The sequence below is a fragment of the Microcebus murinus genome, chromosome 24 (assembly GCF_040939455.1).
Source record: "Microcebus murinus isolate Inina chromosome 24, M.murinus_Inina_mat1.0, whole genome shotgun sequence".
NCBI lineage: Eukaryota > Metazoa > Chordata > Mammalia > Primates > Cheirogaleidae > Microcebus > Microcebus murinus.
Genome location: NC_134127.1, coordinates 26,199,535 through 26,213,719, shown reverse-complemented (window position 1 = coordinate 26,213,719; position 14,185 = coordinate 26,199,535). Strand labels below are relative to the sequence as shown.

At 40.2% G+C, this 14,185-nt stretch overlaps 1 protein-coding gene across 1 annotated transcript; it reads left to right on the top strand.

Annotated features, from left to right (window-relative positions):
- The first annotated feature begins 3,804 nt into the window (after positions 1 to 3,804).
- On the top strand, positions 3,805 to 7,773 carry LOC109729819 (beta-defensin 107A-like). Its single transcript, XM_020282801.1, has 2 exons — positions 3,805 to 3,874; positions 7,628 to 7,773. The coding sequence occupies exons 1-2, from the start codon at positions 3,805 to 3,807 to the stop codon at positions 7,771 to 7,773; spliced, it is 216 nt and encodes a 71-aa protein (XP_020138390.1).
- Positions 7,774 to 14,185: the final 6,412 nt, after the last annotated feature.

Genomic DNA, 14,185 nt, shown 5'->3' with positions numbered 1-14,185 from the left:
CAATTAAATTGGTCATTAATTCAAATTAGATTGTTATAAATTATAATATTAATTATAACCCCCAGGGCAACCACTCCAAAAATAACTCAAAAATATATAGCTAATGAAAGAAATGAAAATGGTACATTGCACCATATCTATTTAGCAGTAACAAAAAGAAGTAATGAAGACCTGCTTAGTTTCCCACCTGGGGTGGTTCACCCCTCCTTAGGGAACCTGGTGGTCCCCCTCTCCTGGGAAGTCGCCATACTGATGCTGAACTTAGTGTGGATACCTGATTGGCATAGCACACTACATCCCAGAACTCCTGGACTCAAGCAATCCTCCTGCCTCAGACTCCCAAGTAGCTGGGACTATAAGTGTGTGACACCACATCCAGCAAGAAGCAATGAATAAATTTGAATTAATCCATTTACATTTAATGTAATTATATTAAATGCAAATGGTTAAGCACTCCAATTAGAGATTGGAAAATGGATTTTTTAAAAGCTCCAACTCTATGCTGCCTATAAGAAAGTCACCTTAGATTAAAAAAATCAAAGGTTTAAAATAAAAAGAGGCCAAAAAAATGCCATGAAAATAATAACCAAAAGAGAGCCATAGTGGCTATACTAATAGCATATAAGACAAAATTGCTATTAGAGAAAAAGAAAGACATTTTATAGTGATAAAAGAGTGAATCCATCAAGTTAATACAACAATTATGAACATATATGCAACTAACAACAGAGCCCCAAAGTACACGAAGAAAAAACAAACAGAAATGAAATGGGAACTAGATAATTCAATAATAATAGTAGGAGATTTCAATACCTACCTTCAGTAATGGATAGAACAACTAGAAAGAAGATTATTAAGAAAATATAAGATTTAAATAACACTGCAAACCAATTAGACCTTACAGACATGCGTGAAACACTCCTGCCTCAGCCTCCTAAGCAGCTGGGACTGCAGGTGTGTACCACCACACTCGGCTAACTTTTTCTATTGTTTAGTAGAGACGGAGTCTCACTCTTGCTCAGGCTGGTCTTGAACTCCTGATCTCAATGGACCCTCCTGCCTTGGCCTCCCACAGTTCTAGGATTACAGGTGTGAGCCACCATGCCCAGTCATAATTTGAAATAAATTAAGATGCAAAATACTATTTATTTTTACTCAGACACTTATTTTTATTATATTTTTTAGTCTACCTGAAAGTCTAAGTTTTTTTCTGGTATAATTTCTCTTCAGCCTGAAGAATTTCCTCTAACTGTTCTTGTAGGGAATTTCTGCTGGAGAAAAATTCTTTTAGTTTTCTTTGAAAATGTCTATTTTTCCTTGATTTTTGAAGACTATTTTCTTCTGAATACTAAACTGAGGCTGGCAGGTTTTTGTTTGTTTTGTAGATATTGTTGTTTTCCTTTAGCACATTAAAGATGGCGTTCTGTTTTTATCTGACCTTTAATTTTCTGATAAGAAGTCAGTGGTGACTCAGTTGTTTTTCTGGACAGAATGGGTTACTTTTCTCTGGATGCTTTCAAGATTTTCTCTGTTCGTTTGGATTTCAAAAGTTTGACTGCAATGCACCTAAACATATCATTCATGCTCTCTAGAGTTTGATGAGCTTCTGGTTTTCAAAATGTATGTCTTTCACCAAATTTGGAAGTTTTCAGCAATTTTTTCTTGAATTACTTTTTGCTCCATTCTGATTCTCGCCTCATTGTGGGATTCCAATTACCTATTTACTATAGATTTTCATAGTAGTAGCCTTGATGGCCTGTTTTATAAATCATTTTGCCACTTTGATCCTCATATTGTATAATTTCTAATTTGCTGAGCCATTATCCTGTCATATTCATTACTTTATCAAATCTATTCAGTCAATTTTTTGGGTATCATGATTTTTAGTTTCGAAATTTATTTATATTTCCTATTTTCTGATGGGATTTTCCTTTTTTTAAAAAAATTATTCCAAGGGAATTTCCTTTACCACTTGGATAATGTAAAAATGGGTGTGCTAAAAAAAATAAATAAAATGAGTGTATTAAAGTCCTTGCTGATCATTTCAGCATCTAAGTTGTGACTAGTATGTTGAAGAGAATTTGGATGCTGTTATGTTTCTCTGACACTTGTTTTTTTTTTGTTTTGTTTTAGTAGAAAACTAACTCCATTAAATTCAAATTGCAAACACGGTCATGTCTGTGATGGGCAGGAGCTCAAATCTCTCTCTGTTCGTTCATTTGTTGCTTTTGTTTTTAACTAGTTTGCTTTGCTGATATGTGGGTTAGCAACAATCAGGGACAGAGTTTGTGCAAAGAACCCAGAGCCCTCCTTCTCTGGGTGTCCCTTTTAGTATTTTCCAGTGGCTATGGCCACTCTTGTGTCCAAACTTCAGAAAGATGGTAGAATTTTTTTATCTTTAGCTTCTTCATGCCACATTGAAATCACAGAGAACTCTCAAAAATATGCCTGCTTTTATTTCAATGTTCATATCCTTCAGGTAGTTATTTTTTCCCCCAGAGTCTTGCTTGTTATTAATGAGAGGATTGGTCTATTGGAAGCTCACTCTACTCTACTGGAAATAAAACTGCTCACTTGGTCTATGGTCTTTCATACAACCTCCCTACTTAAAATCCTTCAATAACTTTCTTTTGATTTTAGGACAAAATTCAAATTTTTTAGTAACATATACCTGAGCAGCATAAGTACACATGGTAGTTGCCTGACATGTTTGTTGAATGAATGCTATTTTCATGAAATATGAAATATGGTTATATTTAATAATAATGTCATTGTCCTTAATAATATGTTATACCCATATAAACTTTGAACATTTAATAACAATCCATTTAATTGCTTGACTATTCATGAATGTCCCTAACTGGACAACTTTCAATGAATAAATCAAATACCACATATATTTTGAGAACCTACTGTTGCAAAGCACTGCTGTGAGGAATTAATGGAAAAGAAGGACGAGAGGTAAGCTGTTTTCCTCTGCAGAGCTCGCAGTCTAACTAGGGAGATAAATTTTTTATATACTATAACTTTTGCAAAGCAATTGCACCAACAACCAATTAATAACTGCTGAATAAATTTTATAAAAGAGTAAGTTGGGCTGGACACAGTGGCTCATGCCTATACTCCTAGCACTCTGGGAGGCAGAGGAGGGAGGATCGCTGAAGGTCAGGAGTTTGAGACCAGCCTGAGCAAGAGCGAGACCCTGTCTCTACTGAAATTACAAAGAAATTAATTGGCCAACTAAAAATATATATAGAAAAAATTAGCCGGGCATGGTGGTGGATGTCTGTAGTCCCAGCTACTCGGGAGGCTGAGGCAGGAGGATCGCTTGAGCTCAGGAGTTTGAGGTTGCTGTGAGCTAGGATGACACCACGGCACTCTAGCCTGGGCAACAGAGTGAGACTCTGTCTCAAAACAACAACAACAACAAACCCAGAGTAAGTTGTTTGTAAATATTAGCTAAGGAGAAAAACGTAGCAATTACAGATCTGTGGACATGGTGGTCGGTATGGCAGGGCTTGCAAGAAAAAATAGAGAAGTTTAGGCAGAGACACAGGGCAGAGTATTCCAGGCAGGAAGGCAGGGTTCTCTGCCTTACGGTCCCATAAATGTGATTTAGATAAAATCTGATCTGTCAGCCCACACCTTGTTCACTGGAGCATGGAAAATAGTACCTTCTTAATGAACATCACAAAACAAAGTTGGCTTCCAGCCCCTTCAGAGCAGCAGTATGTGTTTTCATCAACTTCCTCTGATGAAGAGCTGGACTGTAGCTACTGCACCGTCTTTGTCATCTCTCCACTGATGCCTGGAGCCATGAGAATCTTTTTCTTAATGTTTGCTGCACTCATTCTTCTTGTCCAAACTGTCCCAGGTAAGAGGGAAATCTTTATAGAGGTAGCGATGGCAACCTGCACAGGGTCTGTCTTTTGAGAAGAAAGCTCAACTTTCACAACAGTTCATGATCCATCCCTGTGTCCTGCAAAGGTCCCAGGCCAACCAGTCACTGGAAAAATCTTTTCCTGAGCCCAGACCTAAAACAATGGGACCACGCCGACCTAGACCATCTCCAACCATAAGAGTGTCTATTCAAGTTCCTAATAGCTCTGCCAAGGGGTTCAGACTTATTTTACTTTTAGATTTCTTTCCTCCTTTTGTAATCTTCATCCCAGCTTCAGCATATGCTAAAGTGATTGCTCTAAAATGAGAAAAAAAAAATCAGAGGCAAACGCCAAACACTCATGTTAATTTAGAGAAAGTACACCTTTTATAGCCTAAATTAAATGAAAGTTACATTAATAAGTTCTTTAAAGAGCTATTTTTTTTTCATGTCTGAGTAGTTGGTCCAAATCTCTCATCTATAGATTATTTCAGACTTTCTTTCTGGCTCTCACACACTGATAGAAAATTACATCACTGAAACCACTAACATTGTGATTGGGGTGCTCTTCAGTCTTTAAGTCTCTTGAACTGGTGTCTCTTTGCTCAATATAGTCATGAGTCTACTCCTAAGAAACTTTTGTGTCCATATTTCCTCAACTACCTCATTCCTTCTGTTATGAAGCCTTTCCTTTGAAAGGCTCTATGTGCATCATAAAGTGCCCTGTTCATTTCCTCATGGTTTCCTGAATTTCTACACCTATTTATTACACATTCCAGGCACAGTAGTCCTAGCAAGCCAGTAGATATCAAATGTGTGCTTGCCACTTAATGGGAAATTGCTCTGGTCTCTATATTAAAGACAGGTAAAATGAAGAAGTAAAAATATAATTAAAGCATGGTCCTTGGCCTTAATTTTCTTTAAATTTATTAGTTTATTACTTCTGTGTTGTTCAAAAACAGATTGCCCAAAATTGTAAATAAGCATTCAATAAATTTAAAATCTATAAGTAAGTGAATGGTCGAGATAAGCAGATGACAAGTAACTTTAATAGGAAACAATTTTCATAAATGCCTCAAAACATGCAAAGTGCAAAGAGAAGCTATGAAAGGGGAAGCTTGGTTCTAACTAGGAGATTTGGAAAGGCTTTTGGAGAAGTAATATTTGCATTTATGAATGAACTTTTGAACGAACCTTTTAAAACAGGACAGGACTTGAACTAAAGAACAGAATGTACTCTACATATGTGCCAGTGATAAAAAAAAAATAACATAAATAGAAAAATACAAGTTTTTAAAAAATAAAAAGAGAAAAAATATAATGAAGAAACGATCAAGGAATAATGCTTCCATGTTTGATAATAATGTCCCCCCTAATTCTACAATTCCACTTGTAAAATTAATTAATTAAAAAATTAATTCCTTAGCTTCTGCCCTCAGTTTCTTTCTACAGATATCAGACAACGTTCCAGGCCAGAGAAACTCATTTCAAGCTGCCTTCCCCACTCCCCTTAATCAAGACTCTTGTGCATTCAGATGAATCTATAGAAGCGGGTGCTGAGTAGCTCCCTGTCCCCCCAAACTCGGCCCAGACATGTTTGAATCCCAACAATAAGCACAGTTTGGATACAAACTGGGACCACCACAATCACAAAAGTCACACAGAATCTGAGAGTTGGAAATGAATTTGACAATCCACGTAACAGGTGACTAGCACAGATTATTAGATGAAACTGTTTGAGATCGAATCTCAGCTCCAACCCTCATCCACTGTATAAACTCTGTACTTCAATTTTCTTTCTATAAATGATAATAATAATAGTGTTTTGAAGATTAAAAAACTTGTTATATTCATTAGTTAGAGGCTAACTTGTTATAATAAAGAAACTCAAAAATAGAATGACTAAGAAAATATAAAAGTTGATTTATCTTTCATGTAAAAGTCCCCAAATAGGTAAGTTGGCTAGGCTGTGGTACAAAGCTCTTCTCCATCAAGTTTTGTCAGGATTAGGGCTGCAGGTCAACCCTGCCATCCTAAACATGTGACCATTGTATCCGATTCCAAGGATGCTCTAACAAGGAGAGCTAGAAAGCAAATATGGGTGGGGCTCAGTGGCTCAAAATTTTAGCACTTTGGGAGGCTGAAGTGGGGAGGATCACTTGAGGCCAAGAGTTCGAGACCAGCCTATGCAATAGCAAGACTCCATCTCTACAAAAAGTTAAAAAAATTAGCCTAGTATGGTGGCATACACCTGCAGTCCTAGCTATTCAGGAGGCTGAGGCAGGAGGATCACTTGAGCCCAGGAGTTTGAGGTTGCTGTGAGCTATGATTGCGCCCCTTACTCTCATCTGGACAACAGAGTGAGACACTATCTCCAAAAAATAAATAAGTAAGTAAATAAATAAATAAAATAAAGCAAGTATGAGACATAATTTAAAAGATTCCATAGGAGCAGCTCACAGTATTCCACTCTTATTTCATTTGTCCAAACTTATTAATGTGGCCATATAGAAATATAGAAACTAGGTGCTGACATCTTTAAGTATCCAGGTGTCCAGCTAAACCCAGAAGTTCTATTACTAAAAGTCTGAAGGGAAAAATGACTCTTTGGAGACAATTTAACAAACTCTCTCTTCATATAACTGCTTTGGTAGTGCCAGGCACATACATGTTAGAGTTAAATGTCATTATCATTGTATTGTAATTTGTTCTCCCTCTTCATATTTTTCTTATTCTCTGCCCTGATTCAGTATTTGAGCACATTAAATATATTCCATGTCAACTGCATGTCCAGATGCCTGACAAATTTCAGTCATCTGTAACTCACAATATCCTGAGTTCTACTTTGGCTTATTTAAAATTTTCCCCTTACTTTAAGCAGAAATTCTTGCAATTTCTTTCCAATGGTCTCAGTCCTAACTTGGATAGTAACAAACCCAACATCTCTTCCACAAGGTAATAATTCAGATATGTGGTTAATGATATGCACCTTTTCTCCCTAAAGTTGTTCTCTCCAATAAAAAGCATTGCTCCTTTTGAGAGTAGCTGACATCTCTTTTGATTATTTCTCCTCCTATTTCTCCTAAGAATATATTAACATATTGCCAATGTAAAACAAAATTCCTCTTTGGTAATATGTTCACTCTCTTCAACATGGTCTCTGTTCTGAATGAATGCACATTGCCTAAACCCCTCTTAATTTGTTTGTCAAAGCTACATGCATGACCACATTCATGTTCTCTGCAGAGTGACAGGACTAGCACCATGTTGCTTTTTTGTTTCTACCTAAGATTGTGAAACTCCAAAACCATATGCAAAGGCACATGGTCTATCATTTATCTGCCTATAATGTAATAACACTGTGCAACTTTTGCTATACATCATTAACTATTAATTTGGAGATATGAAAAAAATCACTTGTTAGAAACAGTTGTTTATCGGAATTAGAAAGTATTTTGCCACCCTCCCAGGAAGAAACACTCTGTGTCTATGTAACACACATATAATTTCGGCATAGGGAAACTCTTTTTTTGTTTTTCCTAATTGGCTACCTAATGAGGACATTTGCCAGGGTCTGAGCTCCGACGTGACTGGTCAGACGTCTGCTTTTTCTGATTCCTAGGCTCATACCCTGCCACTCAAGGAGATTTGGTCATGGGGAGTTTTGAATTTTTCCTGGGTGATGCAATTTTGTCCTCCAGTAACTAATTAATAGATAACTAAAGACTAATTGCTTTCTTCACCTAGCCAGGGGAGGAATGCAAAGAGAAGCACTTTGTAAGAAATTGAGAGGCCGCTGTCAAGTTGAATGCCTCACTATTGACGAGCAGATTGGAGGCTGTAGAGCGGAATTAATACCACTTTGCTGCAAAAGAAGACGTCTTAAAATCTAAGCAGCAGCTACAAGAATGAAAGAGGTAAAGATAATTTGGCTGTGATATCAGTGGGGAAACCTCTCTGAATCTTCTCTTTGACCTCTAGATTTTGGATTCTCTGCAATTGCATCATTCCAGTGTCTGATGCTACAGGGAGATACTCTCCCCAGGCCATGAGTTTCTCCAGGACAGGCGCTATGTCTTGTTTACCTTTTCACCCCCAGTTCCTGGAACAGGATCTATTACTATTTTGTTAATTGCTCAAGTAAGTGAGTGAATAAATAGATAAGACAAATATGATTTTTAAATTTTTTGGGTAGAGACAGGGTCTTGCTATATTGCCCAGGCTGATCTTGAACTCCTGGCCTCAAGGGATCCTCCCACCTTGGCCTCCCAAAGTGCTAGGATTACAGGTGTGAACTACCATGCCTAGCAAGAATCTTAATTTTTAAACAACTTTTCCAATTAAGTCTCCTGCACAGTAATGTTTGAGAGCTATTGATCACTGAACAGAGGAGCATCTGAGATTCGTATCTGAGCACTGGTCTCTTTGCCATACCTCAGATAGTGGCAGAAATAGAGATTCAGAACTCAAATCCAGAATTCCTGGCTTTGTGTCTAGTGGCATTTTACTGTGTTGTCCTGTACCATTTGAAAAGGAGTGTTGACAGGGAATGGCCAAAGGGCTCACCTGCTTGTTCAACTAGAGAAACAAAGCCCAGACTTTAGTGGGGGAGACAGATATATGCCCAGCAAATTCACGTGCCATGTGGTAAATTCTACAACCTTACCTGAGACCTGTGGGAATTTAGAAAAGATGTGGAGGAAGCCAGTAATTATGATTGGAGTTACTGGAGTCTGGGGAGGTTTCCCAGACAAAATGCAACCTAGCCTAAATCACTTAAACTGAAGGATTGTTGTTGATAAACCTCTATTTTGTTTCCAATATATTGGTAGTTTATGTTCCCATTTGACAATTGTTTCCATTCAAAACTGCCCACTTTCATTCTTCTGGGGAACTGGATGCCCAAAATAATAAGGACTCTTTGTCCTTATTTGTCCTCTCATGAAAGCCATTCTGCTCGCACGAGTCACCTCTGTCCCTGGTGATCCTGACCGAGGTATACAAAGGTCCTTATTACCCAAACAGGTATATTCCACCGGCCCTGGTGAGCTGCTGACCAAAGTGAAGCCATCTCCTGCCTATCTCTGGAGACATCTTCACCTGTGAGGACTATCAAGATTTTTATTTGCCACTGCTTTTTTTTTTTTTTGCATTTCATTCTTTTTTGAAACAAGTCTCACCAGGTAACACAAAAAGGCTGTAGAAGTCTTGGTAAGTTTAAAGAACCTAAGAGCTCAAGGGAATCCTGCGCATTGGACAAAAATCTCTGATATCCATACTCAGAGAAGGGGCCCATGAGAAACCAGAAGAGTTGATGCCTGAGACACCTGAAGTCACGTGAGCCCTGCATGCGCCCCTCCCACTGTGTCAGGTAAAGACGGATGTCGGTGAAATGCACTCTGGGTGCTTTGCAAGTGTCTGGAACTACCTCTGCTTCATCACCAAAACTGCACAGGATCTGCGTGATAGAAAATGGGGCATTTTCCTGATAAGTCTTTGTCTCTGAACTCCCTCTGCTTGTTCTCCAAGCCGGTGATGCTAAGACTGGAAAGATGGGAAAGCTCCATGGGCCCTGGCACGGCAGGGTGATGCCAGCTCACTAGACAGGTTCACCTGGAAAACCAACCCATTGCCCTCAGTTCTGCTGTGCCTCTCTCTGGGCTTGACTCTGTCCCTGTGAGTTTATTCCAACCCTTGGCTTTGCCTCTTTTTTTCCCAACCCCTGGTCTTCTCAAATAGACCCCAAACACAGGGATCTGAGCTGCTCCTGAGACCGAGTGGCCCTTTCACCTTCAGGGTAGGATCAGGGACTAGGAGTAACAACCATCCTGCCTAGACCTGCCCTGAAGTGGCTCTGAGCCAGACTCCCCACCTTTGTCCAAGGAAATAACTGGAAACATGAAAGAAAAGGCCAGTTTCTAAAACTCATGCCCAAGTATATTGTTCAAGGAGGAGCAAACAGTATCAATGCACATGAAATCAGATATTTGTTTATGTTTTGCTGAGGAATGAAGGCCCTACAGTTTGGTGAAGTGTATAAAAAGTAGACACGGAGGAAACAGCAGTGCTCGCTTAACCAGGGTGATGATATAGGGGAGGAAAATGAGGATGACGGTGGCTATGGTAACAATGATGGTTTTCATCTATCAGGCATTGCAGCCATTTAGACAAATAGGACATAGTTTCTATTGTCTAGGAGCCTATTAAGTCTTCAATTCAATGATTCTGTAAAAATCACCCTACATATCATTTTACACAATGAAGTTATTAGATGTTGTTGTTACCCTAAAAAACAGAAAAACAAGGACCAATTGTGAAAACTGCACAGAAGTTTTCCCATCAAACAAACAAACAAAAAACATAAGAAACAAAACTATTAATAAATACGGGCTGCCACAATGAGATACCACTACACAATATTGGAATCACTAATAAATGTATTGAAAGTCAATAATAAGTAATTTAAAAAACAATAATAAAATATCAAGTGCTTGAGAGGATGTGGAACAGCTAGAACTCTGTAACATCTTCTGGTGGAAATATAAAATGATGCGGCCACTTTGAAATAAACCTCAGCAATGTCTAACAAAGTTAAACATCTACTTAGCACATAACTTAGCAATCCCTCTGGTACATGTTTACCCAAATGAAATAAAAACCATATTCACACAAAAATCTATAGACACACATTTCTATCAGCTTTATTTATAATTTTCAAAATCTGGAAGCAACCCAAATGCTCCTCGACAGGGACATGGGTGAACACGCATAGGTCAGCAAGACGGCAGTGTGCTACTCAGCAGTCGAGAGATGTGACACTGATGTGTACGACGTGTTGGAATTATAAGTAGATTACACTAGATGAAAGAAGCCAGAATTTAAAAAAAACTATATGTCATATGATTCCATTTATATGAAATTCTGGAAAAAGAAAAATTATAGAGACATTAAACATGAGTGATTGCCAAGAGCTAGGGGGAATGACTTTTTGTGCTGATGGAACTTTTTTGTATCTTGATTGTAGAGGTGAGTACCTGCCTGTGGTAACTACATAGATTTGTCAGTTCAGCACGAGAATGAACACACACACACACACACACATTTATGCATAAACTATATCTTCACAATAAACGTGGGGATTGGAAACAAATGATGTGTTGGCATGAATCTCTACCCCAGTGGCTGGAAATAAGCTAATTTTGTGGAGAGTTTCCCTGTAACACACTCACAAACACTTTGCAAATTAACTTGAAAAAGTATTACTATTTATTTTCAAGGGTTTAATATGTTCTTTAAGAAATGAGTGTTGTGAGCAATATAATCCATAGGGTTATAGGAATAGCAGTGAGGCTATGCTATCTGCAGACACCACAAAATCATTCAGTGTCAAAGTTGGAAGAAATCTCGTCTATGATCCAGTCCAATTTTGCCATTTTGCACAGAAGACATTTATGACTGCTCCCACCTCCCCCCGCCACCTGAGTGAAGTCCAACATCACAGTGCGAGCTGGCTGTCAGTGCCAAAATACTTCTTAATATCTTAACTTCTAGTCCTGCGTTCTTCCCACAGCATCCCACATGCAGGTTATGTTGGATTATTTCCCTTGTACGGACTTTCTAGTAAAGTCAGGGGAGAAAGTGCCACCACATCCAACTGCATTAATGTGGGAACACATAAAAATGATTATTTCTATTTACAGAACCATTGTCATTATACAACAATACCAAAGGCTCTGGTTGGTACTTTGTACACACCCACCATTTATAATGTATGGGACAGATGGAGTAATTACTTCAAGGCATTAAAACAAAGGTGGCCCGCATGCATGGTTCTGAGATAGTGTGTCCACAGAGAGCAAACCTGGAAAAGTGGAATGAGCTTCAGGACACAGGGTTGTAAAGCTGTTGCCACCCCTTCTTCTAATGAATAGGTGACCTTCTCTTCTCTGGGTCTTTCTTTCTTCAACTGTAAAACAAAGTTATTAGAATAGACTAGATCACCTACATGATCCTCCTAACTCTGAGTGCCTCTAAAGCAAACAGTAATGACTCAGTGTATTCACAACATATAATGCAAGATACACAGTTCACTAAGAAAGAACTAAAAATACATTAAAAAGTGAGACAGGTGCCCATATTAAATCAAATGCCTCCAGGTGACAGAGAGGTAAGAAATGAGGGGAGTAGATGAGATTTAAGAAATACTGACACAGTTTTAGGAGTGATGTCAGCAAGATGGTGAGACAGGAGGCCCCGGCTTCTTCCTCCTTCCATAGACATTAAGAATAAGCAGCTACACACAGATCAATTCTTTCTGAGAAAAATCCAGAAATAATTGAGAGGCTCTTGCACGCTGGGCATCTGAGAAAATGCCCACATCGAAATGGGCAGGAAAAACACAGACACACTCTCACCTTCAATGGCAACCTCAACACAGCACAGGAGGGAGGGAGACACCAATTTTCAGCTTTTCCTGGAGGAATGAAGGGACTGTACATATAATACTCTAGATTTTATGGCTGCTACCCAAGGGACTGGCTGGCAACTCGTCTATCCCTGGCAGTTGTCAGGGCTTAACATTCACTCTTCTCTAAGAACCACAGAGAACAAAGAGGTGATTGTAAACAGGTGTGTCAACACTGCCTGTGCCTCTTTTCCTGGGCTCGGAGCAGAGTGTGCAGGTACTAGGGCCCAGCTCACAGCTGCTCCTTGAAAGGTGTTAAGACTGAACACCTAATGTCCAAGCTTTTCTAGCTACTACCCACGGGTCCTGGCCCCATGAAGTCCCTGGAAATGAGCCCATTTGCTTTTGTCTCTGCCTCCTGGGTGAATGGGGATGAAGGAGTGAAGGGAATTTCACCCCAACATATGACTCCTTAGTGTAAAGAGTATTTTGAATTAAAGGCCCTTAGAGATCAACAAGCATTTGAAGAGACTCTCCTATACCCATGAAGAGCTTATAGACCCACAAGAACACAATTATTTTTGCTTACCCTCTTGTTCTTTCATTATCTGTTGCAGAAAAGAAGATCAAGAACGAAGCAAGAACTGGCCCTACCGCTATGTAAAACAATGCCTCTCAGGCTCATTCAATTTCCAGAGATTCATTTGCAAGTCAGTCTCTGTTCTCCCCATCGATTCATTCTCTGTAGTAATTCTTTTGCCCCTCAACAGAATAACCTATATTCCCCACCTCCCCTCTGAAACGAGGTCATGTAAGCATTTGGACCCCCACGGGGATACTGAGTAACCACTCTATCTCCCTGCACACACAGCAAGGAAAGCTGCATGCCTTTTCTCTGATTAATTTGCCTTACAGTGGAGTTGATTTTTCAGCAAAGTTTCTCAGGGTGAAGGGGAGGGTTTTCCTTGGCCCCAACAGGGAACAGAAATGGAAACTACGTTCTGTGGTCGTCAGTGTGAATTTGCACAGTCGGTGCACAGGCCGCTTTGCGCTTCACATGCTAGTTCCCATGGTAACTAACCAGTTCTAATGGGTGGACCTGCGGATGCTCTTGATGCAACCACCGCCCATGCTGACCCTCACTGACGTGTCCGAGCCTCCGCGGTCCGGCTGTGCCTGTCGGACTCACGGACACGCGGCTGCACTCGCTCACAGCAGGGCGTCTGATATAAACTGTCTTTTTTTTTTTTTTAAACTGTCTTTAATTTTTTGAGAAGGAAGCTCCTCCATGTTCCATAGGTGACCTGGCAGCTCTAAGCGTTTACCGTGAAGCAGGTGAAACACGTGCGGACGGTGCAAGCACCGCGGCCCTGTGGCCACACAACACACCCTCCCGCACAGAGACGCGGAGACACCGGTGGGCGGGGCAGAAGCAGGGCTGACCCGGAAATGCTCTGGGGTGGAGGCCCTCGGCCGAGGCCTCGCCCACACCGGCCCCGCCCTCCAGCTAGGTCCCCGGGAGATGGAAGGCTCCAGCTGACCTGGAAGCCCATTTTCTGCGTGGAAGACTCTGTTCCAGAAGTGAGTATTTCTTAGTTCACAACTCCCGCTGCTGTCCCCATCGCTGTCGCCATTGCCCCCAGGCTTGTTTCAGCCTGTCACGGGGGTACAAATGTTTAGGTTACGTGTATTGCCTTTGCGCCCCCCCCCCCCCAGTGAGAGCTTTGAGCGTGCCCATCCCCCAGACGGTGCGCACCGCACCCATTAGGTGTAAATGCACCCTCCCCTCCCCCCTTCCACCTGCGACACCCAATGAATGTTACCAGTATACATGCACTTAAGTGTTGATCAACTAATACCTATTTGGTGTTGAGTGCATATGGTGCTTGTTTTTCCATTCT